General features: G+C 43.2%; 1 protein-coding gene across 2 annotated transcripts in view; it reads right to left on the bottom strand.

Annotated features, from left to right (window-relative positions):
- Positions 1–1039: 1039 nt before the first annotated feature.
- The window catches only part of ssbp4 (single stranded DNA binding protein 4), a 92001-nt gene continuing 67080 nt past the window's right edge, over positions 1040–25960 (bottom strand). The window contains exons 5-17 of one of the 2 annotated variants that reach the window (XM_083940450.1): positions 25382–25471; positions 13701–13784; positions 11198–11324; positions 10975–11042; positions 9687–9751; positions 9022–9067; positions 8886–8921; positions 8700–8754; positions 6669–6739; positions 6466–6544; positions 6029–6057; positions 5809–5910; positions 1040–3735 (exon numbers count right to left, since the gene is read on the bottom strand). In XM_083940450.1, coding sequence (XP_083796576.1) covers positions 3655–3735; positions 5809–5910; positions 6029–6057; positions 6466–6544; positions 6669–6739; positions 8700–8754; positions 8886–8921; positions 9022–9067; positions 9687–9751; positions 10975–11042; positions 11198–11324; positions 13701–13784; positions 25382–25471 — 933 coding nt within the window. In that variant the 3' untranslated portion in view covers positions 1040–3654. Of the gene's footprint in view, positions 3940–5808; positions 5911–6028; positions 6058–6465; positions 6545–6668; positions 6740–8699; positions 8755–8885; positions 8922–9021; positions 9068–9686; positions 9752–10974; positions 11043–11197; positions 11325–13700; positions 13785–25381; positions 25472–25960 lie in introns of both variants that reach the window. The other variant, XM_083940451.1, reaches the window with a different exon arrangement.

The following is a 25960-nucleotide window of genomic DNA, read 5'->3' on the forward strand; positions in this document are numbered from 1 at the left end:
GCAGAGACGGGGTTTTATCATTAACGAAATAATGTGTCCACCCCTGTACTTATCTTCTATCTAGAGAATGCAATACAACATGTATTTGACTGGTTGTGACTACATCCACTGTGGATTAATGTATGGCTATATACACTTTAGAAACAGTACAAACATTACTGCATAGTACTTGTACTCTTGATAATTTCAAAGCACACATAGGCCTATAGAAGTCAAATCAATAGCATTCAATTGCTGTTGCCACTAATGATGTAGCTGCAGTACTATATGTCATAATTATCTGGTTTCTTGCTTATTTAGAACTGGGATACGCTGTGTGCCATTTCAAGATGGCAAAACCATCACGGGGTGTTGGCTCAGTCTGAAACTAAACTGGTAAAATAAGTTTTAAATAGCCTAAATCAGGTGTTTGCATAGTTAAGGCCCAAAACACAAATGCGTATAATAGAGCAGTGGAAAGCTTATTTTCCCACCACTTAGGCGCCTTAAATATCATCCAGGTTTATTAAATCAGAGAGCAGAACTGATTTGTAAAGTAATTATAGCTAATAGACAATAATAAAATACCAGATTATTTCAGTTTTCAAATTTTAAAAGGGGTGTTTTTCAAAGATTTGGTTTAAACGATGCTTTCCCACACAAACTACTTCTGTTGTATTCGATAACGGATGAAAGCTAAAGGAGAGCTCAGAGGAAGAGATTCAAGCAACAAGGAAAAATCAAATGACATTTATTATTGATGCATTGTTTCTTTTTTGATAAGCAAATTATCTGTTTTTCTTTCAGTCTAAAGAAACTTTACAATATAAAGAAACATACAAAGAACATCTTTATTACCTACACAAGACACCTAAGTCCCTAAGACAAGATTCTGAACTATCCTACCATGAAAATACAAAGCAAACCCAAGAGACAGACTGCTTCATATCGAATACTGCCGTGTCATCAGAAAGGACCATGAATGGTACAGGAGAATCATTTATATCCCCTTCCCTTGAATCCCCACCCTTCCCCGACTCGACATAACCACCCCGCCCGACCAGCAACTCTTCCTAATGGTACAGTATTATACATCACAATAGAAGTACAGAGATGGCCAACGATCGATATACACAGAGGACTGAGAGAGGATCAGTGAGAGAGCTTCAATCTATACAACGCCATAACAGGAGCGAATAGCAAAAGGACACGGTTGCTTTTTGATCTATTTCTTAATTTAAAATGAGGTTTCTCTTTAAGTATTTTTACCTTTTTAAAAGTTTTTCTTAAATTGATAAAAATCCTTCATATTAAAAACTGCAATAAGAGGTCACATGTTTTTTTCTGTGAGGAGACGCCCTTTGGGAAAAAAAGGTTATTTCAAAGCCAATAGTAACCTTGAACTGAAACCTAAGGAGACAAGGGCAGAGTGAGGACGCCGCAGCGGCTTTGCTTCTCTCTGTCCTGTCCTCTCTCTGTCCTACCCTCCCCACCATACAAGTCTTTAGCATACAGCCTGCATTTATTGTGTAACTGTATTCTATACATTTGAATGGGAATTTAGCCACATGAGCCAAATAGTCAGCGCATCCTTTCTCTATGAAAAACATGGACAGTTTTATTTATAATTTACTTTCAGCTGTATTCACTGGTAGTGACTGACATATCAAAACATGTCAATGATATCAAAATGCATTATACAGTATTTACAAAAAAGGAAATTAAAAGAGAAGGGAGGGGGAGACGTTTTCGGGGGGGGGGGGGGTGGGATTGGAGGTGTGTGTCACTACGTTGAAGGAACACTGGAGAGTGTTTCCCAGGCCACCGATAGCCAAATCCTGGAGATGTCCCTGTTGAACTCTGGGTACAATCTGTTCACATTGATATCAGAAAATTGATAAGTATGTCACCATCACACACAGAGGCTACAATGGTTGTCTAGTTATTGTTGGTTTGAACACAGCTGTGACGTAAGTGCTGCAGCGTGATGCCATGAGAGATACTGTATCCCTTTGAAACAGTGACAGAGAGTTGATCAGGTCAAGAGAACGCAACATACAGAAAGAAATTAAATAGCGTAATATGTTACTATGCTTTTCTTTGTGTGCAGATTCTATGGGCTGTCATTTTCTCAGTTGAGTACATTTAAAAATAAAAACAATCTGCTTAAAACAATCCACAAAAATGGAAATATATCCATTACAAAAATGTCCTATTATTGTTCCTCTTCTTTAGACCAACGTGGCTGCGTGGTCTGTTCAACCCCAAGGTGCATCACTCTGCTCCCATCATCCGCGCTGCCACAGCCTCAGTCCCGATACTCCAGATCCGTTATCTCGTACACGTGGGAGTCGCTGAGGGAGCTGCTCGACGGGAGCTCCAAACAGACAGTTATTTAGTCTGTGTTGTCTGGGTTAAGAGAGTGGATCGTACAGGATCTGCGAGTTCACCTCCAAACTCCAAGCATGAAAGCAGGCTTCAGGAGTCTGTCAGAGGTCCCGCAACATCTCACAGTCCAAAAGGGGGAGACATTGGTGAGAGACCAGAATGAATCCTGGGAGGAAAACAGTGCCACTTGGAGTCCACAGTGAGGTTGAAATCAAACAAAGTGATGGAGGGGAAGGAACCGTGTTTAGGATTCACAGACAAATTGTAAATAACAAATAATAAAACAACCACAATACAAGGTAAATATGTCGTATTTACAGACAAGACCAAATCCGTAGAAGAGATGCTCTCTCAATCTGTCTATTACTGAATGATAAGTGGCACCCCAGAGCCATCCCCCACGCAGTAAAAAACATAGAAAACGGTGAAAGGAGGTGCTTATTAAGACAAGATAGATGATCATCCAGGTGCAACAGCAGACACTTTGTACCAGAAAACAGCAGTGCTCTGAGAAAGCTTCTGTTTTAACTGCGCGGATAGTTTTAGCTGAGATACGAAGACCTCCACACAAACTACTTCATTAGGTGAAGACAGTCAATTATCCAGAATCACTCTTACTTTGAACGTTTATGCAAACGGTGCTACGAACATTCAGATGGAAAAGACTCAAGCTACGGGTTCAGAGAGAAGTTTCGAGGAGAGGTATGTGAAGTGAGACGGACGGACAATAAAACGAGACAAACATCAAATAACCTAAAATCATGTAAACAGAAAATCATTGTGCATTTCTCGAGTGTGTGCTTATTCTGTCATTGTTGATGCTGCTGCTGAGATACAATGTGCCCTTTTACAGGAAATCATAACTACATTAATAGAATAATATCAATTATGAAAATTATAACAATAATATTACCATCAACAACAAAAAATACAAACATGTAATGAAAACCATTCTTGCCCCAAAATAACATTATCAGTTCTTTTTTTTTTGTCGTTTTGTTTATTCGTTCCTGACACAGGAGTTTTTGAATGAGGGTTTTTTCGGCCCCTGTCAGTCAGCACCTGTGTGCCCTCATAAGTTATGATCAGCGTGATATAATGAAGTGGTGGTAGATGCAGCGAGGCATCTGTTTTGGGCTTGAATGCCACCCGTGAGGGCAGGTTTTTGGGTTTGGGATAGACAGGCTCGGAGCAGTTTCGGGCTCTTACTGTCCTAGGACCCGTGACGAGGCCCGGCAGGCAAAGAAGAAGCGGAGAAGAGACCATTCCTGTTGCTTGGAGGCCTTTTCATGTTCTTAAACCCATTTTACAGGCGTTGGGATGGGGGGCCTTGAGGGGAGTCCTGCTTTCCAGGTGCATCCCCAGGGGCTGTGTGGCACAGCACACCGTCCACGAGGAGGAGGAGGAAGGAAGGAAGGAAGGGAGGGAGGGAGGGAGGAGGGTAATGCAAGACGCACCGGGGTGGATGGGAGAGGGAGATTTGGATAAGGGGAGATGAAAAAGAAATAAAATAAAATAAAAGATAAAATAAAATAAAAAAAATCACACACTCATCGTCATGTTGGGTGAATACTGTAAAGAGAGAAAAAAGAGAGAGAGGGGAGAAAAGATAAGCCAAAACTATATTAAACTTATTAAACTACCCAGTTCAAGATTAAAGCAATACAACTAACTAAACTAAAATGCCATGTCCGGTACACCAGCCGCTTGCAGCAAACATTACACATAACCATTAACCCTTTGAGTAAGTAGTAAGTAACCCTGTCAGTAAACCAGCAGCAAGCAAAGCAGAGTCCAGCCCAAGGAGAAAATGTTAGGGAATTTCAGAACAAAGTGAAGATACATGTAGCAAAACGTAGAGTTGTCATTCTCACATTAATCACCATATGACCATCTCTCCATGCATCAGAGAAAGCATATGATGTGGTTCTTTTCCATGCTTGCGTTTGTGCATGCTGTGTTTTTGTGTGTTGGGTAAAGCTGGGAAAACTGAGCACACAACACAACATAAAGGACCGATTATCAGCTGGATTCAGCCACGAGGACTGGTTCCAAGGACAAAACAGAGCAGGGACGGGTTCACAAAGATATTTGAGACTGGTCTGTAGCCTTTGGGAAGTCCCAAAGGTCCCATATTGTAAAAAGTGAGATATCTTTTTTTATTATAAAGCAGGTTGAGGTGCAATATAAATCCTGTGAAAGTATCAAATCCACATCCACAGCTTGAATTCAGAAAGGGAGCATTTCAGACAGAGGGTGAATACAGGTATATATATATATATATATATATATATATATATATATATATATATATATATATATATATATATGTAAGGTCAGATAGTATGAAACCCAAAACAATAATTAAGTATGAACCTAATAAACCAGTAAATCTATAATTCACCCTCGTTCCTCGCTTGTTTGTTTTTTACATTAAAGCAGAAAAACTAATGCAAATTAGACAGTCTGACTGACTCCGGTTTCCATGGTAACAATCAGCAGTCTTGCTGACCTGTGTCTCCGAATGAGGAAAATATGGCTCATTATTCGTGGTTTATTAACAGAGTTGTGGGGCGAGTAATGAGAAGGGAAAGAGTTTTTACAGGCCTCACTAACCCGTTGCAGATTTACAGCGAGTGAGGACACGTCAGTCATTTTCATCTGTCCAAGGAGACGACTCCGATCCTGCCCGATGAGATAGCGAAGCGCTGACTGAGCTCTGTCGCCTTAAGACGCCACAGCACCTCAGCTCTGCCACATGTCTGCACCGCACCGAGATGTTTTTGCTACTTTTGTTCAGCTCATTGCTTCATTTTCAGCCATGTTTTTTTTTGTTTAAAGTCAGTCAAGAACTAAATGTCTAGCTATCTAAACTAAAAGTCACGGTCTATTTTTGTGAAACCGGACCCAGGTCACCTTGGACAATAAGCACACGTCATTTAAAGGTCCCATATTGTAAAAATAGAGATTTCCATTATCATTTTGTGTGATGTCACAACTGTACTATATATCTATATATCTATATATCTATATAGATATAGATCTCTATGTATCTATAGATCTATAAATATATAGATCTATAGATATATACTGTAGGTAGAAAGTGCTGCTACAGTGCTGCTACAGTCCGTCCCCGGCTGCAGTGATGGTGCAGAGACGCCAAGAGCGCAGACGCGGAAGACCTGGAAACCCTGACTTATCAGAGCAGACATTAAAGCACGTAAAAATGTTCTAGTAGAAACTAAAAATACAAGTTCGATCCTGAACATTATATAGGACCTTTAAATGGAGTCTCAGACCAGATTGATTCTTTTTTAAATAAACCAAATGAAAACTGTAATTTGAAGGCATTTAAACACGTGATTCTTCGCCTTATCGCAGCTGAATAGGATTTTATATAGTCTAGTTTGTTCCCAGTTTAAGAGCTATGGTGGTACTCACACTTTCACTTTGGAATGGGTTTAAAAAGTTGCCTGCCATCTCGCCGTCGTCCCGCGGAGTGCCGGGGGGATTGTTCATGCCTGCCATGTTGTTGGGAGAATTCTACAACAGAGATGAAAAAGAAACAATGAGAATACTTAGACAGGCAACAAGGCAGAAGGACAGCCAGACAGACAGACAGACAGACAGACAGATGGACAGATCAATCATTCAGTCTTACCTTTGGCAACCCATCCATGTCACCAGAGCCTGTGATCAGAAACGGAAAAAGGAGAAACCTGAATCATTACGAGGTGACTGTTAGCTGATCCGCAGCGTTCATGCTACTAATTCAACACGATTTCGGGATATCCAGTACACGTAGGAACAACCTCTCACAGGTAATGGCCTTTAATTAAGCTATTTGTTTCAGATACAGATGAGCAAGAACTCACTGGCTTTACTGATCACGTCTCACACCATCTACAGGATCAATTGGCCTACTCGCTGCCCCACTAATCTGTTTCAACTGTGATCAATACCAGGAGGAGGGACACTTCCTCTGTCAACCATAAGAGGGCAGAGTCACACTTCTAAAGGCCTTTGTTATAGAAAGTAACAGGTTTCACTGAACATACTCAGGAGCTGCATACATGTAAAGTATCTTTGGCTACTCACCTAGTGATCCGTTCATATGATGCTGCTCCATAGCACCCATTCCACCCATGGGCCCGTCAGGACCCGGTCCCATTGGGAACTAAAGACACATTTGCAAAGGTCATTTTTCTTGCCCTTTCCGTGCTTGAGTAGCATGGCGGGGAATTACATTAGCCAAATACATCTTGCGTTAAACGTATTAACCGTTAAATGAGATTACTTACATTAGGTCTATTTCCACCAGGGCCGATAGGGTTCATCATTGTGTAGATGTTTTCACTTGAGTTTGTCGAATCTATGAATTAAGAGCAGTTGGATATTTCAAATCAGAACACCGTGACACAGTTTGTTCCTCCGAGACTCAGAAATACTTTCAGATAAGCCGGAGTATTGTTACCTCTTTCTGTTTTCATATGAAATTGTTCTAAAAAATGTCAAAAAAACAAAAACCAGGTTGGGTTTGGAGTATGGAGTGAGGTAATGAGTGGGGAAATAAGCTGAGCTGCACAGAAACGACTGGAGTGGCACTGACTTTTACTGTATTTGACATTGATTCAGTTTAATTCTGCCATTTGTACAATACACTGAGCTGCAGCCCAGACATGTTCTTATTTCTGCTGTACAGGACAAAGACCATCAGTTATGTTGCTTTAAGTGCCAGACTAGTACATAATGTCAGTGAATCTGTCTGTCTGTCAATCAATCTCCACACTGCTCCCTGCAGTGTGCAATAAAGGAAACCCATTATCTCTTATTCGTACATTCAGGAGATTAGACCTTATTATATAAGTTATTACAATGGACAATGTAGCATCTTAGCAACGGCCAGTACATGCTGTGTTGCCACTTGTGTCTGTGTGTCCTGAACAGATTCAGAAGGACGAGGTGACCTTGATCTGACACGGCAGGCAGAAAGTTGTGCAGTGGAAGAATGAGAAAAGCAGGAAAACGTAAGAATAACAGACTTAAAGATGGACCGATATGGAGGAGATGGATACAGTATGTGCAAAGTGGTGGAGAGATCTTGCATGTTAGTGTCCCTGAATCTGTTCTGTTGTCGTGACGGGAGGAGGGGGGCAATACTGAGTGGGAGGTGTGCCTTTTTGTGGGAGGTTTGTGTGTTAGTGTGTGTTAGTCTGTGTGTGTTCACATTCTTGGCGACTGCAGTGGAAATATGTTTCCCCTCCCGGTGTACGTGTGAGCAGGAGCATTTTGTGCAAAAGGTTGCCCCGGCAACGCATCACAATAGAGGTACGTATATAAATAATAAATAGTGGACACAAAAAGAAGCTCTCCACAGGCCAACAGAAACAGAACATCCACAGGATATCAGCCCACTGTGTTTTGTTTTCAGCTAATCCTCCGCAGAGACACCAGATTGATAGGTCAAAGCTGAGATGGATCACTTGTTTGATTGAGGATTGACATGAATCTACTTCCCTTTTATGCAACTGTCTCGATAATGAGAGAACACAGCTTAAAACGTGCTTAAACTAGATGTGCTGACAACAAATGCTGAACCCAACCACCATCTTTTATATTTAGAATTACGCTCAGTGCAATATTTTCCCTTTTTACCAATGTTTAACACCCACAGAAATATTTCTACAAGCTCAATTCCTTAAAGGTCCCATATTGTAAGAAGTGAGATTTTCTTGTGTTTATTATTATAAAGCAGGTTGAGGTGCTATTTAAATACTGTGAAAGTATCAAAATGGCCAATCCACAGAGAAAGGCACACAGCCTGTATTCAGAAAATGTGTCTTTAAACGAGCCGTCAGGACTTCTGTACCATTGTGATGCAAAAACTACACTATATAATGGTAGAAAGTGCAGCTACAGTCATTCCCCGGCTGCAGTCACACCGAGACTGCAGACACGAAAAGACCCAGAAAAGCTGGCCAATCAGAGAAGACAGGGCTTTTCCTTTTTTTTAAAGAGACAGGCGCTAAAATTGAGGGTGAATACAGGTATATATATATTCAGACAGACAGAATGAGAATAATGTGTTTTATGAACATTAAAGCATGTAAACATGTTCTAGTAGAAACCTAAAATACAAGTATGAACCTGAAAATGAGCACAATATGGGACCTTTAAGTATTTCGAGTGAATCAGTGCCTCTCTCTCTCTCTCTCTCTCTCCCAAAGAGAGATGTGTTTCTGACAAAGAACAGGTTTCATGTTTCTTACATAGAGCCCTTGTTCAGTGAACACTGGATAAAAGTAGAAATCAGAAGGGTATGTACAACTCACCTCCGGGGCTAGGCATGATGGGAGTTCCTGGTGGGCCGCCTCCCCCTGGAGGGCCCTGAGGGGAGAAGAAGCAAAAGAAAAATGAGCGCTGAGTGCATCTAGATGGCAGCGTGCCTGTTACATATCACCGCATGACAGGTAATTTATGGCCCGTGGTCGAACACGAGTCCATGACGGGACACTTACCACATAGTTGCCTGGAGATGAAGATGAATAAGCTATCTGTGGAGAGAATAGACCCGAGGTGAAACAAAACATGAGACACAGTTATTGTAAACACTCTCAGTCATGTAGGCGATGAAGATGTAAGAGAGTGACTCACTGAGTTGGTGTTGGGGTTTGGCCATGGACCTCTTCCACCGGGACCCCTGGAGAAGCAAACAGAAAGAAAGACGTTTAACAGAAGGTTTCTGGCACGTGGCAAAGTTGCACAGGAGATGCTCGTCACTACCTCATGATACATTTGATGAATTTGTAAGTGCGTAGATAGAGTATTAGCATAAGCACTTATGCACATATGCACTTTTCAGTGTTGGTGCACTTATGTATAAGGCACACGTGCACAATACAGTTATTCCTTTTATTAATACAATCTGTAAATCTAAGACATAATTGTGATGTATTATAATTTAAAAGACGTGATAAGAGTAAGTCAATTCAGCTTACTGGATTTTATTACTGGAAAGGTGTGATTTCCACAACCTGTTGGTTATAGGAAATTTATTTCCTCACCTACGTTATGCTGAGATCTTGGGACAAATGAGTCCATATGAGCAGAAACATGAGCAGTATTTAGAGGAGAGAACTAAAGCAAATGGTGCAGCAAGACCGTGGGTGACGTTTGACACAGGAGGGATTTTGTCCTCACATTTCTGCGTGTGACGAGAGAAACTCTTCTCATAACTGCTAGCAAAAGTAATTAATTTCCCTTTAAATCAAAGTTTTCTCTGGCAGCAGAATTCATAAACATTTTTTCAATCTACTAACATGTTCATGCCCGGCATCCCTGGCCCCATGGAGTTTGGAGGAGGCCTCATCCCTCCGCCGTAGTTCTGCACAAAGAGAGGAGCACACAGTTAGCATGGCGTCTCACACCTGCTCTGTCTACAGGTTTGAATCTTATTGAAGGTCAGCGACCATCATGTCTCCACTTAACTAGTGTTTAATTATGTGATGTGTGGGCTGTGTGTGAAAGTGGACAGCTGTGTGTGAGTGTGTTTGTGTACGGCTGTACGTTCTGTGTCTCTACTGTACGTGTCTATGCTCCCCTCTGTGTGTTTGCGTGTATGTTTTCATGGCTGCCCAGCAGGAGGGTTTGGCTGGCACTACATGTGTGTACTTGTGTATGTACGTATGTGTGTGTGTGTGTGTGTCAGAGAGAGAGAGAGAGAGAGAGAGAGAGAGAGAGAGAGAGAGAGAGAGAGAGAGAGAGAGTAGGGGGGCAGGCCAGAGAGCAGCTCCACTCAGAGGAAGAGTTTTGTTCAGCAGACGATTACACTTGTCGAGCAGATGCCACACCAGCTGCTGGTACACTCACTGCCAAAGTCACCGAGCCAGGGTGGCACAGAAAGGGGCCGAGGGGCAGGGGGAGAATGTGTATTTGTGTGCGTGTGTCTTTGTGTGAGGTGATGTTGGTGCGGGAGGTAGTTGGGTGTAGAATGCAGCAGCTGGTCTGGTAACAGTAATTCAAAAGGACACTGTTGTTTAAGCATCTTATGTCTTACACTGAATCACATCCACCAAAATTAAAGTGATAAAAGGAAAACCAACAGCGCCAAAATTGGCAGAGTTTTTGGTCAAAATGTGTTGGTGGCTGCTCGCTCGGGGCAGTCTGAGTCCTCCGCCTCTGTTTGTCTCCCTCTGTGGGAGTCGACAAGTAGGATTTAACATGTAGAACTGGTGCTGGCAGTGGGTGAGCTCTGGTTAGAGCCAAGCTCATCATCAGAGCGCTTCTGACTTTTAAAGGCAAAGTCACGAGGCTGGCACAACTAAAAATTCTCTTTAGCAAAGTAGAATTATTATCTGCATTTAGTTTAAAGGCTGCTGGTTTGACATCATGGCCGTTTTATGGTAGCCCTTCACCAAGAGCAACGAAACATTGGGTTTGTTAGTAAACTGAGAGTCCAAGCACCAAATGTGGTTGCGTGGAAGCTGCGGAGTGGGAGTGCATTGGACTGGTAGTGCTGAAGGATACCATCCACTGTCATGACTTTATGAACACGGTCCTTTGTGTTTTAATCTCTATGAGTGTTTGAGTAATATCCCTGGTACCTACCTGTGGGCCCATGCCTCCCATGCCTCGAGGTGGATTCATTCTCATTGGACCTCCCATGTTTGGATGTCCTGTGTTGAAACACAGCAGCTTGTTAGAATGGCAACACTGTTTGGATCAATAGTAATTGCAGAAATGAGGAGAAAGGGTTCTTGTTTAGAAGCCAATATGAGATTACTCTGCAAAGTGCATCATCCCTGGAATAACACCACATGTTTGTCAGTACCTTGAGGTCTGGTGGGGTCCAGGCTGTTTGGTAGGAGAGGCTGTGACCCGGGGATGCTCCCAGGAGGCTGATTTGGCATACGAAGGGAGGGCCTTGGGCCACCTGGGTACCGTGGAGACATGAATGGCTGCAGGAAGGACATGAGAAGGATGATAATTACTTTATTTCAGGATGAGGATAATTCTTGATGGATGGGCCTTAAAATATCACAAATAAGTTTGCCCGTGACCTCATTACACTCAAGTGCAACTCCAACTCATTAAATCAGCATGAAATATAGCATCTAATTTATAAAGACAGCACAATAATGTTAGGTTTTTAACTAAAGATAGTGATTATAATGAATTTATCAAGCTACTCTATTCCACAATGTTTGCTAATCTCAAGTGGGAAAAAAATAAATAAAATTAGGGTCAGAAACGAGTGATGTTGACAATATCTATTTAGAGGAGGATTTGTGAAATGAATGCAGCAGAAGTAATTAAAAAGACTTCTATGGACATGAATAGAGATGAAACGATGCGTGAATTATAAAATACCAAAACCATACACTTAATTATCAGCTCAGTGAACTTCAGTCTCTACCTTAACAACCGCACATCCATAAATCCCAGCCTACTGTTTGTTTGGTGTTTTAAAATGGACAAAACATGGACTCATTTTTGACGTCTTTCTTCTTTTAAGATGCTGTTGAGCCAATTAAACGCAGATCTCTACGGACTACTAATAACCCTGATATTATGATAATAATATCTTAGCAGTCATTCTTGATAAAAAGTCCCCATTAATGTATCTGGGCAAATCTGCTCTCCAGAAGCAGTAGTAGAGTTTCCAGATCAGTCACGAGGTGTACCTCTGATGACACACACCTAAATAACGCTGGTACTTGTAGGTAGCAAAGGGAGGCAGAAAGGGCTCCGTAAACCTGAATCTCTGTATCGAACCTGTTATCCTTTTCACGGCAGCAGGGGGAGCTATTGTGTTGAAGAATGATGTACTATAGTAGTTTTGTTACTTTTACCAAGAAGGAGGGGCTTGGCATTAAGTTTTGTAAAGTAAGACCTCAGGTGGTAAAATCCATTAGGATAGAGGTAAAGGAGGACAGATAAGAGAGAGGGAGAAGATTATGGGAGAGAAGGAGAACACGCAGGAACGCGACATGGCTGGATGAAGTCTTGCAGAAGAAGAACAGGAAGAAGAAGAAGAAGAAGAAGAAGAAGAAGAGGGAGAAGTGTCCTACATCTTAATGTTTGCCTGTTTTGTGCAGCTGCATGCGTGCTGGACATTTTCTCGCCTGTGTGTGTATCACCACGCACAAGAATGGCAGCCTGTGTGGTGTAATTCATAACAGAAAGTAAAGACACTATTCACACAGATGTTTTCAGCAGAGCGGGGACAAGAGCGGGCTGGCCAGGACCCACATACCAGTGTAGTGAATAATGTAAAGCACCCCAGACAGATGGTTTTCAGAATTACCTATGAGGGGACGCTGATGCAACTACAAATATCCCCATCCAGGGAGCCATATTTCAGTGTCAGATGATAAGAATTAAACTATTTTAGTATCAAGGGGAACATGCTGATTTGGATGCCGATTGGGTAAGAGGTGTGTGTTTCTGGTCACGGAGCATGAACAGCAGAATAATGTTTATATCATCGTTTTTGCACAGAGATAAGCACAGACAACACAAATACAATAGGAGACTCGCTTTCAATGCCAATTATGAAGTGTGTGTGTGTGTGTGTGTGTGTGTGTGTGTGTGTGTGTGTTTTGTGGAGGGCAAGTTAAATATAATCCCAGTTAAGTGACTTACTACTGTCTCCTCTCCTCTCTACTCTTTCCTTTATTCTCCTCTCCTCATTCGTCTCCTTACTCCTCTTCTCTCTCCTCTCCCGTTTCCTCTCCTCCCCTCTCCCGTTTCCTCTTCTCTCCTCCCCTCTCCTGTTTTCTCTCCCCTCCTCTCCTCTCCCCTCCTCTCCTCATTCGGCTCCTTACTCCTCTTCTCTCTCCTCTCCCATTTCCTCTCCTCTCCCCTCCTCTCCCCCCCTCTCCTGTTTCCTCTCCTCTCCTCATTCGTCTCCTTACTCCTCTTCTCTCTCCTCTCCCGTTTCCGCTTCTCTCCTCCCATCTCTCGTTTCTTCTCCTCTCCCCTCCTCTCCTCTCCTCACCATGTTGTGGTGGGTTTGTGCATGAGGAGCTGCGCCGTGTCAGGCTGTGCTGCAGTATTAATGGTCTATTGATGGACTATGGGATGGTGAGCGCTGGGCTGAGGGAGAGAGAGAAGGCCCTCCAGATGCACCTCCGCTCCTTACAGCTGGGCCAACAGAAGCTAAATTATTCATCCAACCCACCAACGTGGATACTGCATGTCCTGTCTGCTAGCACAACAAGGGACCTGGCTGCCGCTTGTACACCATTGTTGTGTGAGTGATTGGGAAAAGGCTTACATAGGGAACTACGACGCAGCAGCTGAGGGAGGAGTGTAAATGTTATTTCTCTTACCTGTCCGTGAGGTCCCATCATGGGATTACTGGGGTTGTGTGGGGGAGGCTGCGTGTGAGGGGAAGGCTGAGATCCTGGAGGACCCTGGTGAAGGAAAATTCAAGAAGATGTCAATAAAGCGCTACAGTAATGCACTGCCTGGAAGAAAAAAAATATTGAGAAATCTTGCAATCGCCTCTTCAGAGGGAAGTTATAACTGGAGTTATTAATAGACAGGCTAGAATAGGGTCAGTTCACCAAAATTGATATATTTATTTTCTCACTTTCCAAACTAACTAGTTTTATTGAACCATGCAGATGAATATCTTAAAAACCCAACACAATGGGAGTGAAAATAATTTGAATTTGAAACATATATACACAAAGTCAATAGCAATTTCCCCATCACCAGTTTTCATAGCAATGATGTCTTCTGTTAAAGGAGCACACGTTGTAGAGATAGGAGATTGTTTTTCATTTCGTTCTTATATTTTGTATTTTTTTTTCCATAGCTAATCGCGATAGACTCAAGCATAAAAAGAATAAATGAATAATGACGTACATCTCATGTTTTCAACATTTTAAACACGCATGTGGAAATGTTTCTGGCATTATTACTGAATCGAATGACTAATGTTATGTGAAGTGGTTGCAATGGTTGTTAAAATGGGTGAAAGTAGCGCTGCAGATCCCAATGAATCAACACAAAAACGGCAGCTTTGTTTTTGTTTTCTGGTCCGTGCATTTGAATTCTGACTGTGTTCATAAAGCAAAACATATGAAACCATGAAACAGAAAACAAGGCAAACACAGTTATGTTATGATACCGGCCAGGCATGACGTGGCAGAGAGACATACTGTACAGACGTAGATATAGTATTTTCCTCAGTAGTTGTTGAACCAATCTAGAGCTCAAACACCAGTAAATATTTGACTTAAATACATCAAATGGATAGAAGCTCAACTCCAAGGGGACGGTAATGCTGCTCTATATCAGCTCAGTGTGTATCCATAACTAAATATACAATGGCAAAACTCTTGTTGTGAGGCTGTTGCACCTTTATTACGCCACACCGTCTGTGTGAAAGGCACGGAGACAGGATGGGGGGACAGATCTGTTGCGCCTCTGAGCCGGCAACGCCGATCTGACGTCTGTGTGGACGAAAGCCGGCGGGACGGTACAACATGATGCACGAGTCGACCCACAGGGAGGTCATAAAAGTGACCAAGCGGTGTTCGGAATAGCCTCGGTTATTAAAAACTAACAGAAACATTGTGTGCAAATTAAGTCCAACGTCTCTCTTTTCTCTCTCTCTACCTCTCTAAAAACATTCTCACACGTGGACATGGCACTGCAGTCCTTTTCTCTACTGACAGTTTTGCTACTTTAACGTACGAAGTCGGCACTTTGTGCGTCGGGTCAGCTTCAAGCAGTTGATTAACAGTGCAGGTTGCTTAGTTCTGTGTGGTCGACCAAAAAGCCAGTGTTCCTTCATTGCGGCGCTGTCGCTGAATCTCTGTGTGAAAAGCCCTTCTGTTGCATCTTGTCTCCGCCCCCTAAGTGGTCAAAATTACTTAATGCAGCTTTTATTGCCATTACAATCAGAGAGTACTTACAGCATGTCCGATTTAAGCATGCATAATAACAGCACAACTGTTCTGTGACGTCAACAAGGAACGCATGTAACAGGATTTGTCACTGACATTTGAAGGGGGTTGGTTGATGTACAGGAATTATTAAGCGCCAGAATGAGGTCAGATCAATTCACGAGGTGGACTTTAATCAACATTCAATCACAATCATGTTGTTGTGCCAAAGCAGAATTCGGGTATAAATCTTATTTTTCCAAGTTTTGCCGCGATGATGCTCGATCCAGTTTGACAGAGGAGCTGCTGTCCAATGCACAGTCAAGGGCCAATGCAAGCTTAACTGTACTGCTTGCCTACACTCTTCAGAGAAGTGACAACTATTTGAACTAAACATCATTATGACAAACTACAGAGAAATGTGTCCCAGAGCTGAAAATAACTGAGATGATTCTGTCTCTTCAATCCACAACTAATTACATTAGAGTAAATGTGAGTGAACTTTGACCTCTTCCTACAGTAACCTCATCTGACTCCAGCAGCAGCTGCTCCAACAGAGAACTGTTACTACCTGCACATCAATACGGAGGAGAGAGGACCACCCACTGCCAGACCGATGATTATCTACGGGTCTGCCACAGCCTCCATCAAGCACTCTGCTATCAGGTAACATTACAGGTGTGTGTGTCTGTGTGAGTGAGTGGTGCAACTGAGCGGTGATGAGTGTGAATATGAGATCTCGCCCCCCCCTCCTCCTCCTCCTCCACAGGCGAGTGCAGGATCTACTTCTCTCAGGTGCTGTGTGTGTGTGTGTGTGTGTGTGTGTGTGTGTGTGTGTGTGTGTGTGTGTGTGTGTGTGTGTGTGTGTGTGTGTGTGTGAGAACATGTGTATAAGAGGGGGCTGCTGAGGGGTGTAACATCAACAGGTGTGTGTCTAACATCACAGTGAAAAGATAAAGGATTATGGGATTACCCGTGTGTAATATTACCTGAGACCCACGCACACGCACACACACACACACACACAAACACACGCGCACACACACACACACACACACACACACACACACACACACACACACACACACACACACACACACACACACACACACACACACACTTGAAGACACGTTTACTCAAATAAGCAGAAACAGATGTATTTGCACACTTCAAGTCTATAATTCTTCCTCTATTGATTTAGCATTTGCTTTTTAATATGTGTTTTATGAATAAACAAACTGGACTAAATTAATCCAGTGATTATTTTCAGAGCAATTGTTCACTTATAAAACGCCAATAAATTACTTAAAGGACTACCTGTATACTTTCTATGTGACATCTTTAAAATTGATGGCATTTGTTCTGTATTGGACATTTGACAATGACTGTACAGTAAGTCCGTAATTGACCAACTTTGATCAATCAACTAATTGTTTTAACACACACACACACACACACACGCACACGTCCACACACCCTAGACTTGTGCACCTCTTCACCTGTCTGCAACATTTTTCCACAAGGAGGCAGCTGCACGGATACCTGCCTCTCTCTTACCTCACACAAACTCTTACACACACACACACACACACACACACACACACACACACACACACACACACTCCCTTCAAATCCTCCTCCTCCTCCCCCTGTCTCCCTCTCCACCCCCCTCTGCTGTTCACTCACTTTCCCACCCTGCCCACTGCACCGCCCTCCTTGTGTGAGTGCTCTGCTGGCATGGCTGGCATGGTGGAGTGCCGACAGAGCTGAGCACCAGGAACCTGTGGGCGCTGCTACAGTGGGAAAATAAACATGCCTGACTGACAGCTTGAAACAAGTGCGTTCCCACAGGCGCAGATACAGTGCCGCTGCGCTGCCGGGCACACCGTATAAGAGCTCAGATTTTGGCAGGAGAGATGAGCTTGTTCATACACGTGAAAACAATACTGCTCATAAGCAGAAGCACTTATTCATGGATTCACAAGTCTTTCTAAAAAGGCACAAGTCTTGAGGTCAGCAGCAGCAGCAGCAGGGCTCTCAAGACAGGTGCTCCCTATCCTTTTCAGACATCGCGGTTTATTTGTCTTGCTGCATTGATTCGATTCATCTCATTGTCAAGAGAACGACTCATCTGAGAAGCAGTCAAGTCTTCTATAAAGCCACTTATTAACCAGCTTCACAACACGCAGCCGGTCAATAATCTATTCAACAAGGTGGAAATGTTTACTTAGTTGTACGTACAGTGTACTCTGGATGTGTTGGCACAGTGATGACGTTTGTACCGATGCCACTGTGGTTGTTCTGCCACCCCGTGCGTGTATGTTTTGGGTGGTTAACACCAGCTGTACTGGCTCGCTGAGTCTCTCAGCAGGTTCATACTGGGGCTAATGCAGCGCTAGCTCTGTCTGACCTCAGAGGTTATTATTGTGGATGTGCCAGGGTGAGTGTGTGTGTGTGTGTGTGTATGTCTAACAAGACACCCCTGCAGGGTCTGGCTGCACTGATCCAGCTGCAGCAGTCTGCTTCTCCTCTACACACACACACAACCTAATTTTAGTCACCTAGGAGGAGACACCGCATTGACTTACATTCATTTCCTCACCAGAACCATCGCCACTACATGTAACCTGAACATATCTGTATTGGCTATTTGTCATTTTAAAGATAAAACGTGCACAAAAGACCACTGAAGAACCAGTTCAGTTAGGTTATACTCTGGAAAACAAGCCCACTGTCAAAATGACACTCTTGTTTAGGTTGATTTCAATTTTAAAGTTTAAAAGCAAACAAACATATCATGCTGTCTCTCTCTTGCTCTGGTAAAATAAATGACACACCTGCTACCTTCATCAGTTACCCTCCCATTCACCCAAAAGGTACACACACACACACACACACACACACACACACACACACACACACACACACACACACACACACACACACACACACACACACACACACACACACACACACACACACACACACACACACACACACACACACACACACACACACACACACACACACACACACACACACACACGCAGCTCCTCTCTTGTTCCTTTCTATAATGTGCCATAATGGAGCATAGCTCCTCTGGCTGGGCCTCCCTGGGCCTTCCTGCTATTACATCTGAATGGGCCAGCATATGGCCTTTATGGCCGTGCTGTTCTCTCTACAGGTCCCTGCAGAGAGAGTGAGAGGGAGAGAAAGAACATTTCAACTGTCACAGAGGTGGACGTAGGGCGAGTTTGAAAAGTAGATTGGCTAGAGTGTGTGTGTGTTTGCGTGGTGTTGTTTGTGTTGTATGTGTAGGAGAGGGGAAGAAGGAGGGGTACATGGGGAGCGTTAAATGAAGCAATTAATAAAATCATTTTCTACCCGGCTAAGGAGATAACAGCTTGGCACAGTACCACAAACCCATCAACACAACCCCCTCGCCTCCCCACCACTCATTTCAGCTTAAGGAAGACCCACACCGCTGCCCCTGATGGACCACTAACACACACACACACACGCAAACACACACACACACACACACATACATACAGACACATACGCACATGCACACACACACACACACACACACACACACACACACACACACACAGATGGAAGAATCATCTGAGTTTTCTTTCTTGTTTACAGCTGCTAACACTAGAGGGCAGTGTGTAACTGCCGTCAAACTACTGGACACACACACATACACATACACACACACACACACACACACACACACACACACACACACTGAACACATACACACACACACACACACACACACACACACACACAAACACACAAACACAGAGCGAGAACACAAAGCAGCCTGCATCACTGAACACAACAAACAAAGCCAGGAGGAACAGCACCACTCTCTCTCTCTCTCTCTCTCTCTCCCTCTCTCTCTCTCTCACACACAAAAACACACGTACAAACAAACACACACACACACACAAAAACACACACACACACACACACACACACACACACACACACACACACACACACACACACACACACACACACACACACACACACACACACACACACACACACACACACACACACACACACACACACACACAAACACACACACACACACACACACACACACACACACACACTGACTGCACACTCATTGTCATTCCTTGCTAACATTCCTGAGAGAGCGGCAGGGGCAGCAGTAGGTCTCCTGCTAACTCATTGTATATAGCATAGCAACACGTCAGCTCAGAGATGGGAACACGCTATCAGAGGTGTTTTCTCCCAAGAGGACGGCCAAGAAACGCTGACAGCCATTTAAACATGTTAGGATGGCACCAAATGATTTATATATATCTGTGATCCCCTCCTTAGCTGAGAGCAACGTTCAGAGCGCGCAGCAGAAGTTTCACCAACACAAGGAAACGTGTGTGTGAGGTAGTTCTCACGTCTGTCTCGAAACAGATAAAACATACCATATCGCCAATGTGCTGCTGATAGGGATGAAGCAGGCACAGTAGGAGACAAAGGCTACATTGAAATCACTGTTTAACTGCAGTGACTATTATCAACTGAATGGAACTAAGTCCAACAGTAGCTACAGGCAGACAATGAACAGAGGAAACGTTTGCAGAGGACGGCCTCTCATTTCTGAGTGTCTGTCATTCAAGGAGAACTGTAAGGTAGGCTATCCTTTTTGCCACTGTCTTCTGAAGGATAAGCAGAGACGATAAGAGTCAAAGACGGTTCCTCTCCTCAATGGTTCAAGCTCAGGCTGAAGTGAAGTTTTGTCCGCACACATCCTTCAGCATCTGTTTAAAAAAAAAAAAAAATCTTCCCTTCACAGCGCTATTTCCGATACGGTGGGAAAAGGTGTGAAAATGTTTGAAGTTTTTGCACACGGTGCGTTGGCCAATTAGACTCAGTCTGTGTGTCCCCTCAGTCACTCGGGGATCTACGCGTCTCTGATATTGCCCAAAAAGGTGCACTCGAACACAGCGCAAAGACTACAGCTGACGGCAAACTAGCATGCACGTTCTGGCCTGCGTGACAAGAAATTACTCTTCAGGCCAGCAGGCGGCAGGAGTCCGAATTCGTCATTCAAAAAAATGAAACTGGACCGATGTTGAAAGAACAAATTATATTTACTGTGTGCTAGCGAGTAGTAGTAATGATGAACTCTTTGTGCGACACCTCAATGGCTAAAAAATAACGTTACCTGATATAACAAGTTTGTTCCTGATCTGTTCTTTAACCATTTTTCACAATCACTGTCAGTAATGTATTGCCATGAAAGCGACTGACGAGGGCTGATTAGCGCCAACTTTGCGGGACACACCCCAAAAACTAGGGCGACAGATCTGCACACAGTCGGCCTTTACAGATAATTACCTGAGCCATCATTTCTTAACCATCTCCGTATGATTTTCAGTCTCGCATTCATGTTTTAAAGCACTTCACCTTATCCATCAGCATCTTTGTACTACCACTGACCAGAGATCTATCTTACCTTTGATAAACAAATTACTGAGAGCAGATGTCTCCCTAATTCACCATGCCTTGTCTCAGCTTTGAACAGGTTCTTAAAATGTGTCTTTGATACCTGGGTTGCTTGTTGTTAAATGTGTAATCAAACCTAATCCGCTTGTTGTGCTTTTTTCTGGTTCTCCCTTAAGAGCTGCAATTACCTGCAGCAAAACACACTGCCCTTGACTTTGGCCTTTTTGGCAAAAGGAGCAATTCCAGTTTTAGAAAGACGCTGCCCCACCCGAGCCGGTTTACAGAGTTAATGGAGCGCATTAAGTTTTTTCGAATACTTGACATACCACAAGAAGATCAGGGAATAAGGTCCACAAAGAAGGATTTTGGGGCATTGTGTGACAGGTGGACTATGTATATCTAATTTTTTTTTATATCTCATCTTTTGTTACTGGACTGAAGCCTAATGCTCTTTTTGATGCTGGTTTCTTCCATATTTCTTCTCCTTTTCGCATTATTTTATTACTCATTGTCTATAGATGTGTCGTATGCTTGTACTGTATGTATGTATATTTCATTTATATCGATGAAGCAGCAGAAGAATCATCAACTGTCCATTATTGTTGTCAGCTGTCATTTTGTGATCACACATCTCTGAAGGCTAATAAAAAAAAACATATTTGGAAGACTTTCCTGGCGTCTCAGTGTCCTCTCTTCTCCTCCGCTCTTTTCTTTTCTTCATCCCTGTCTATAACTCTGCACCCCCCCCCCCCCCCCCCCACCTTCTCCCGTTTTGCTTGTCCTCCCCAGAGGGCCATGATGCAGCAGTGATGGACTTTCTCTGGAGGAGAGATTATATACAATATAATGTATCCAGATCCTTGCACCAACCATTTCTCTTCCTCTGTCTTCCTTCCTAAAGAACGTCTCTCTTCATTTACCTTTTTTTTCCTCTGCAGGACTCCAGTGCCCAGTTTGTCCTGTGAGCTACAGATCAGGGGAATATGGGAGCAGATGCCCTCCTCCGCCACCTTCCTTTTCCTCCACGGTCCCTCTTTTGCCCCTCATCCTTCCCTCCCTCCCAGGACCGTAGCCAATAACAGTGTTGGGGGTCACCCATGTTAATTACCACGCTAGTGCAACTGGGGAAAATGTCTGTAGCACACACACACACACACGAATAGTTCACGCACACAAACACACAACGGAGTTGGTGAGTAAGCATGTGTCACTGAAGGGGTGTGTTTGTGTGTGTGTGTGTGTGTGTGTGTGTGTGTGTGTGTGTGTGTGTGTGTGTGTGTGTGTGTGTGTGTGCGCGTGCGTGCGTGTTTAAGAGAGACAGAAAATAACAGTTTCAAAGACAAGGGAAATGGAGAGAGTGAGGAAATGTCATGAGAAGGATGCCAGGCGTACGAAGGAGAGAGCGGAGAGAGAAGGTGGCGGGAGGAGAGAGCAGACCCGGAGATGAGAAATGACTAAAGCACCAAGAAAATTCTGCTTTAGTAGATGCAACCCATTCACAATTCCACATCAATAAACATTGTTGAGTCTTCTACAAAAGGCGGAAATTTCACACTGTCAAATGACTGACCTTACCGCCAGTGTCACTGAGAACAGCGAGATGAGAATATGAGTCTCAACAAAATAAAGGAGGGAAAGATAAAAAAAAAAACTGCTTCCCCTTCACCTGAATGAATAAATGAACTGCAGAAAACTCCGTAGCCTGCACTTTCAGCGAGGACCGCAACCATTAGTTCGCCAGGGAGTGAATGTCAGCTTCACAAGCAGTGTGTGTGTGTGTGTGCTGAAAGTTGTTGCTGAAAGATGCCATATGAACACGCAACCACACATATATGCACATTGAAATATGCTGCTGTTCCGGCAACAACGTTTGCTTGATTTAGGGAAATTTGATGTAAAGATTGGAGAGGTGCAGAGGACATCCTGTACACTTTTTATTTATTTATTTTTGTGTGTAATGCAGTCTCTCCGTTCACACTTTTGTGTTGTTTTTTTTGTTTTACTGTACATTCTTTACATCTGCTGCTCAGATTAGCTGAGCCAAGCAAAGAGTGAATATTGCGGCGTTGGAAAGAAACCATCCATCCCGTCTTTCATCTCACTGTCTTTCCTCTCCCCATCCTGTCTGACTGTCTGTCTGTCTGTCTGTCTGCCATGCACACAGGGTTTATTTATGGAAAGCAATGTCACTCATGCAACCATCAGATAGCTTTCTCCCTGGCCTGCTCACTGCTAATCATTAACATTCTCCACGATCTCCGAACACACGCACGCACGCACACACACGTGCATGCACGCACGCACACACACACACGCACGCACGCAGACCCATGTGCATGCACGCACGCACGCACACACACGCACACACAAACAGGCAGCACAGCACACGACACGCTGCCAATCAAACAGCATAAGACAACGTAGGCAAATGGCTTACACAGTTCAACACGGTATATATTTACCCATCAGGCACACTAGACATCCTTAAGGAGCACATTTGTAAAATATGCTTCATAATTAATAACATGGAGAGCTTTATGGAATAATGCACGTTTGCAGACTTTGACCAAATAATATAATATAATAATAATACTTATACAGTATATACAGTTATTAGAGCTGCAACCAAGCAAACTTAATATGGTAAACATTGTCGAGGGCAAAAGTCTCTGCTTACCAGCACCTTTAAATATCACAAATTAACATGTTATCACAATTGGTTAGTTTAGGTCAAGTGAATTTTTTTCATAAACACAGTGTGGTGATGATTTATTAAGGGAGCTTTTGATATGGCGGTAGGCAGATTTTGTTTCCTTTAGAGTGAGCCGACTACTGTGGCCGTTTCCCCCCATGTCTTTGTGCTAAGCTAAGCTAACTAGCTGCTGGCTGTTGCATCATTATAGATACTATACTTAATTTTCCCATGTAACTCCCGGCAACAAAGTCAACAGGTGTATTTTCCTAAATGTTTAACTATTTGTTTAAAGGTTCAGAGACAGACAAGTGTCACAGGTGTGGGGTCTTGGGCTACATCCACACTACTACATTTTTGGGTTTCAAAACGCAAGCAATGGGCATGCGTGTGCCAGTGTAAACAGGAAGCTGATTTTCTCATGTCTTTAAAAATATAGAAAATACTGTGGAGGAAGAACATCAATGGCGAAAAGAAAGACGAGATTTATTTGCTTGGACCGACGATGAGGTGGAAACGGTTACTAAAAGACACATGAGTAAAAGTATCAAAATGTCAGAAAACACAGATTGGGAGTCGCTGCAAAGCAAATATGGCGACATATTTTTGTGGTAAAGGGAGCATTATCCATTGGAAGAGGAAGCCAAAGGGAAATGGCAAAGGGAAAGTAGTGCCCACACAACAAGGATGAACTCACAACAGGTATGTCCTCCTATCTAACTGATAAGACTGACTGACAGATTAAAAGATCCAATCAGGAAGTGAACGTCAAAGATCTCTATTTCTTGTCATTGGCGTAGTGTGAACACCAGCAAAAGCAAAAGCTATGTACTGTATTTAAAAAAGTAAAATGTAATAGTGTGGACGTAGCCGTGGTGTAGGACTCCTCAGGACAAATGGCTGTTGCAAAGGTTAAACTTGTGAACAGTATCCACAATCAAAAGAAGGAGATGTTTCTATACCATTTTTTCCTGACTGATGACCTGAAAGTTTTTTTGATCTGACAGTGGGTCATTCCCTTCATTTCAGGGCTAAATTACGTGGTATGCGATCGCTGCATAGACTGGTGGATACAGATCCCCAAATTTAAGGCAGTATTTGAGGCATAACTCATCTTCAATACACCATCTCCCTGTCCTGCCCATTAAAAATGAGCTAAAATCCTTTTCTTTTCTTTTTTAAAAGTTATTACTTTTGGACTTTTCATGCCTTTATTGTTCAGTACAGCTGAAGATTGACAGGAAGGGGGGGGGGGGTGACATGTAGCAAAGGGGGCCGCAAAAATAACTTGGGCTAGTTTGATGTGACAGAATATTTGCAGATGATTGTGATGTGTGTATACCGATAGTCTCGATTAAAACTTTTTCTTGCAATTAAAAACTATTTTCGAGTCCTTTTAACCTCTGCCACTTTAATTAATGTCTTTGCAGATATTGGAAAATTCAAGAGTGTTACTTGTTTGCCAAAGTGTCAGATAAGGCGTGTGCGTGTTCGCGTGGAGAGGGAGAGTGTCTGTGACCTCGTCAGCCTTCAGAGAACAGTGATGACAGGAGGAATTAGGAACATATGTACCACAAACTAGGGAAAATAGCCTCCTGTCCTCTACCAAAAACATTAGAGCAACATTTCTTATTGGGGCGGATACAGTGTATCAGAAAAGCTCTTTAGAAGTCAGTTAGTAGTATCTCCAGCTTCAGACAGAGCACCAGGAGTTAACAACCCAAGCATGGACATATGGGACAGAGGCAGAGAGACAGAGAAGGGAACACATCTGGACAGGGATTAGGACAGCTAAAGAGGCTAAAAAAGGAGGAGGAGACAGAAGGATAGGCTTAACGATGGCTACGGGAGGGGCAGTGTGTGTGTGTGTGTGTGTGATGGGGGAAGGTAGGGGGTGGATGAGGGATGAAGTCTGCGAGAAAGTTATTTTCCTTACTTGAAAGAAGCCTGGGGGCATGGGTCCTCCTGGCATGCCATCATTAGGTGGCATGTTGCCCATAACTGGACTGGGAGCAGCGGCCGCACTCTGAAACAAAACAAGAAAGACACAGTTTACTCTCTTGTTTGATGGAGCAACAGACAAAAGACAGCAATCGGCAAGGTGTTAAAATAATCACGAGTTCACTGAAAATAATGGAACGAGAGAGATACGGGGCGCACACAAATGATCGGCCACAAAACGCCCCAGCCTTGATTACACTCTCTGAATATCTGGACACAAATGGAGCAATTACTGATAACTGATGAAGATATGATTATTTAGTCGCAGAGATAAATCATTTGATGAAGGACAAAAAACAAACTATCTTGTCAAGATGCAGATAGTTTAGAGGGAACATTAAGGCTTCAGAGTGCTTCCAGTGAAGTAGTTGGTACGATGAGCCATCTGACCGCAACAGAGAGCCAAATCAATCGAATCATACAACGCACAGCTCCTTTTTCTTCAAAGGAGACAAACTGTTTTCAGATCTGCTCCTACTTTCTAGTGCTATTCCAAACCGATCCGTTAACCAAC

This window comes from Echiichthys vipera (assembly GCF_963691815.1).
Source record: "Echiichthys vipera genome assembly, chromosome: 3".
NCBI lineage: Eukaryota > Metazoa > Chordata > Actinopteri > Perciformes > Trachinidae > Echiichthys > Echiichthys vipera.